The sequence below is a fragment of the Pinus tabuliformis genome, chromosome 6 (assembly GCF_031772625.1).
Source record: "Pinus tabuliformis cultivar Carrire ecotype Pingquan chromosome 6, CPIR1, whole genome shotgun sequence".
Lineage (NCBI taxonomy): Eukaryota > Viridiplantae > Streptophyta > Pinopsida > Pinales > Pinaceae > Pinus > Pinus tabuliformis.
The window spans coordinates 624,134,493-624,138,757 of NC_142292.1; the positions used below are offsets into that span (position 1 = coordinate 624,134,493).

The 4,265-nt window shown below is 32.8% G+C and overlaps 1 protein-coding gene across 1 annotated transcript; it reads right to left on the minus strand.

The window, feature by feature from the left end:
• Positions 1-225: 225 nt before the first annotated feature.
• LOC149260152 (bidirectional sugar transporter SWEET3b-like) lies at positions 226-1,849 on the minus strand. The gene is made up of 7 exons (XM_089456970.1): positions 1,813-1,849; positions 1,600-1,634; positions 1,212-1,436; positions 911-1,072; positions 667-789; positions 371-565; positions 226-285 (listed from the first exon to the last, which is right to left on the minus strand). The coding sequence occupies exons 1-7, from the start codon at positions 1,847-1,849 to the stop codon at positions 226-228; spliced, it is 837 nt and encodes a 278-aa protein (XP_089313096.1).
• Positions 1,850-4,265: the final 2,416 nt, after the last annotated feature.

Sequence of the window (4,265 nt, forward strand, 5' to 3'; positions counted from 1 at the left end):
AGTTGCTTTCGCTTTACGCATATGGATACCCCAAATGTTTTGTGCTTCGCTGGTTCAAAATTTAATTAAATTCTATGATAATAGATTTAAATTTTACATTCTTCTATATAGATATCACAAGATTTACGGACACTGCACAAGATTTACGGACATTGCTGAATGACAGAAATGGAAACTGGACTGTTTTAATAAATCATAGAGTCCACAGAATTTTACATGAACTTATCACACTTCGGTATCATGCACTGACTGAAAGCCCGAGTCGTAATTCGATATGGCTGCACACTAGCAAGTGTGTAAAATAACGAAAATACGATGCAAATTTTATCGCAGAGGATAAAGAGTTTGGTCGGCTTCGGCCAAGTCATACATTCAACTGCATTTCGATATCTTGGTCATCCAAGGGGCATTTTGGTTTTTCCACGTCGCTCCTCTCTTTGATAAAGTCCCGTTGTTTGCCTCCATCCATCTTTTCGTTTTCAACGCGTTGGCTCTTTTTGGCTCGATAAACACAGAATAAAATCATCTGAGCCAACCCTAATGGCACACCGACAAAGTTTGGTGCCTGCAAAAACAAAGTATGATTCAGTTGTAGCTTATAACATCAGTGAGAACAAGAAACACTATACGCCAGAGGAATTCTCTGATATAAAGTAGTAACCTTACCATGATGATGATATCCTTGCTAAGAGCGCCATATACCATCCAAAGCACACTCCCAAGGAAAGCAAAGAAGGAGAAATAGAAGCTGGGCATGAATTCCACGCTCTTGGTTTGAATTACCGTTCTCTGCAGTTTAAGAAACTCGGTAAGAAATATTAACAATAAATGCCATGTTGTACACGTAACAATAACTAAATCTAAACGATGGATGCGCCATTATAAAGAGCTAATGCAGTGTAAAGCTTACAATTACAGATAGTGGAGAAGCGTAGAGAATGGCAGTTGCCACTAATCCTGCAGTTCCTACAACGGCCTTCCTTTTGTTGTGATCATGGACAGCCAAAAAGGAAGTTATTGCAATAGTTCCAAACACCATCAACACGCCTATAACCATTCCTACCATTTTCCTCTGCAAGAAATATTCATTGAACATTAACTGATTTTGAACTGCCAAATGATACCAAGGATCTATGTCATGTTGATTGACAAAAATAGGTCTTATGGAACCTCAAAACTATTTGCAGCAAATAAATATGACAAGATAATACCTTGGGTTTAGGTGGAGCGAAAGTGAGATAGATGCAAATAAAGCAGCACTCAAGTAGGAAGCCAACAACATTGACAACCATAACAACAATGTTTTCCCACCCATTGCTGATTAGAGGCGATCCATACCACGTGTACAGAATGCAGTTGTACAACGCTATTGCGTATGGAAAGCCTGAAAAACTCTCCGTACTTCTCATTTTGATCACCTTCTTGAATGTGGTTTTGTTCAGGGTTAAAATATTATCATCGTTTATTAATACCATGAGCCTCTCTGCCTTTCTCATTTGAATAACTCGCTTCAACCTAGTACTATTCAGGGCGATTACACTAAAATAATATCAGAAATTAATAATATGGGTTATGCGGTGATAACTATTACACTTACATTGATGCTCCGTACATAAGAAGAGCAATGGCACTTCCTGTAAAGTCATGTAAGATTAACCAGACGCTGACGTTACTATATAGTTCAGCTACAGTTTAACAGGAACTAGAATCTAAACATTCAATCTATACGTCCAACTTGAAAACTATGACGTTTATAATAACAGAAAAAAGAGAGCTAACATAATATTGCGGAGTACGGTAGCGTTGACGAACCTAAAATGCCAGCCCCTAGACGTACAAAGTTATTCATCGTTTCTATGTTCTGGAAACGCGAAACTCTGTGTCTGCGGGATGGTTAAACTTAAAAGCGAAAAACGAGGGGGTGAAGATACTATAGTGTGGGGTGCATACTTATAGCTCTGGTGTAAATTTTACTTCCATTCGTTGAAGGGTTCCGGGAACGTGATCTCTGCGGGTCCCTGCACGTATATTCTCACCTATTCGACAACAGAGCAAAAGACGAGATGGTAGCATAAAAATATCACAAATGCTGGGTAAATATACGAGTACAGTAAGGTAAGAAAACATAGATCCGCATCGATTATGATATCCCACTAGGTTAGGTTCATCTGGTTTGGTTCGGTTTTGTTTAGACTAATTAGGTTTCCAATTTTCCCACCTAGAAAATTATGAAAATTTCCATATGATTTTGGTAAAATTAGGCAAATTTTTTCGTAAATATAGGTTAGAGTTTTCCAGCTCTGAAATTTTGGCCGCCCAAAGTTTTTGATATCTAGCTCTAAGATTTTGGTGGCTCATGACTTTTGATGATACTAAATCCATTTACATTATCAAAAACACAATTAGAAAGCTTTAAAATTTAGGTGGCCATGAATTTTTTATGTCAAATTCCAAAATTTTCATGGCCAAGAATTTTTGATGTCAAACTCCAAATTTTGGTCGCCCAAAGTTTTCAATAATACTAAATCCATTTTTCACATAAAAACAATTAGAAACTCTAAAATTTTGGTGGCCAAGAGTTTATGATATCAAACTCCACAATTTTACAAATGTCTAGGGTTTAGTGTCCCAGATTTTAGTTTATTGTCTAGGGTTTGCTCTAGTTTGGAAATGCCACTGAGTGCTGCCTTTAGGAATGCTTTGATGGTTGTTGCCTTTTAATTTCCCGTGGCTTTTCTTTACGTCATTCTGCCTAGGTACGCATAAGCATTATTTTCATTCAATTGGGAGTTTAAAAATGTTTTCTATTCATTTTTATTATTTTGGTGCCTTTATGTATGGTTTTTTACCTTATAAGCTTATAATCCCAATTAAAAATATAGAAATCAATAAAACTAAGGTTTTGAGTAGTATGATATCCCCTATATTATATTGTAAATAATAAAATTTATTGATGATAAAAATAAGAAATATAGATCAAAAAATTTAATTAGTTTACATTTAAATTTTTTGAAATAAAATTTATGTAGCTCAAATTAAGTATATATGTCTTCCTCATTCTTGATGAAATATCAATTTGACTTAAAATCTTAAACTAATCCACTTTAAATTTAAAATCATCATAACTATAAATTTTCTATGTCGTCCAATTAGTTTCAACATTATGCTACATTTAAATTAAATTGTTTACATATTATTTTTTTAGAACATAGCCTAAAACATTGAAATGTATTTTACTCGTGATATACAACTACCAAGTAAAATGGGTTATTTTAAACACTCAGCATAAAACTATTAAAAAGCATGTTATTATAAACCTAAAAATTTACGTAGTCCTCTCATTATCCCGAAAACAAATATTCCTAATCATAAAAATCATCATTTCCTAAATCATAAAATCTAATTTTCCTAAATCATAAAATCTAATTACCCTTTAAGTATTGTACATGCAACACTCAAACAACATGAAATGTAAAGCATGAAAGGATATAAAATTCTAAAATCACATAGTTTGTGTTCCCTGATGTCATTGAAAAAGGTAAGGTCGCGAGAGTGTAATTGAGCTCTTATCTGGGAATTATATCCAAGTTAAGGTGGTGAGAGAGTAAGTGAGCTCTTATCTGGGAATTATAACTAACTTAGCTCTTATGTGGCTATAAAAATTATAACTAAGTTCTCTATTCTCCAAGGTAGGCATGGGATTCAGGGTAGTGAGAAAGAAGGCGAGGTAGCATAGTTCGCGAAATGGGTAGGGTAATAGCCCAGAATATTTGATTTGCGTCACCCCCGTATTTTGAGAAAATAGTTATGGGATAATAAAGAATAATATAAGTATATGCTTATGAAATTAAGGAGTCCACCTTAAACATGTAAATAATATCAATGGTAATATATAGTATATTATATTATATTTCATTCTGAATCAGTTTTATGTTACCATCATGTTACCCACTAACAAAGTAAAAGCTATTCCATGAACAATCGTAAAAGCTATTACACAAACAATACACTTTTTCATGTGATACATACTATGATAAATGTAATTGATATATTATATCAATTATATTAATAAATTTGGTTGAAATATTGATAGATATTAATGATATAAATTTAATAATAATAATTATATTATTATATCCATAATAATAAAATAATATTATAATATTAATGAAATAATTATAATAATTATAATTGCAATTTATAATAATAATTATTATATTATAATAATATGATAATATTATCTATATCAATATAAATCCAATGCA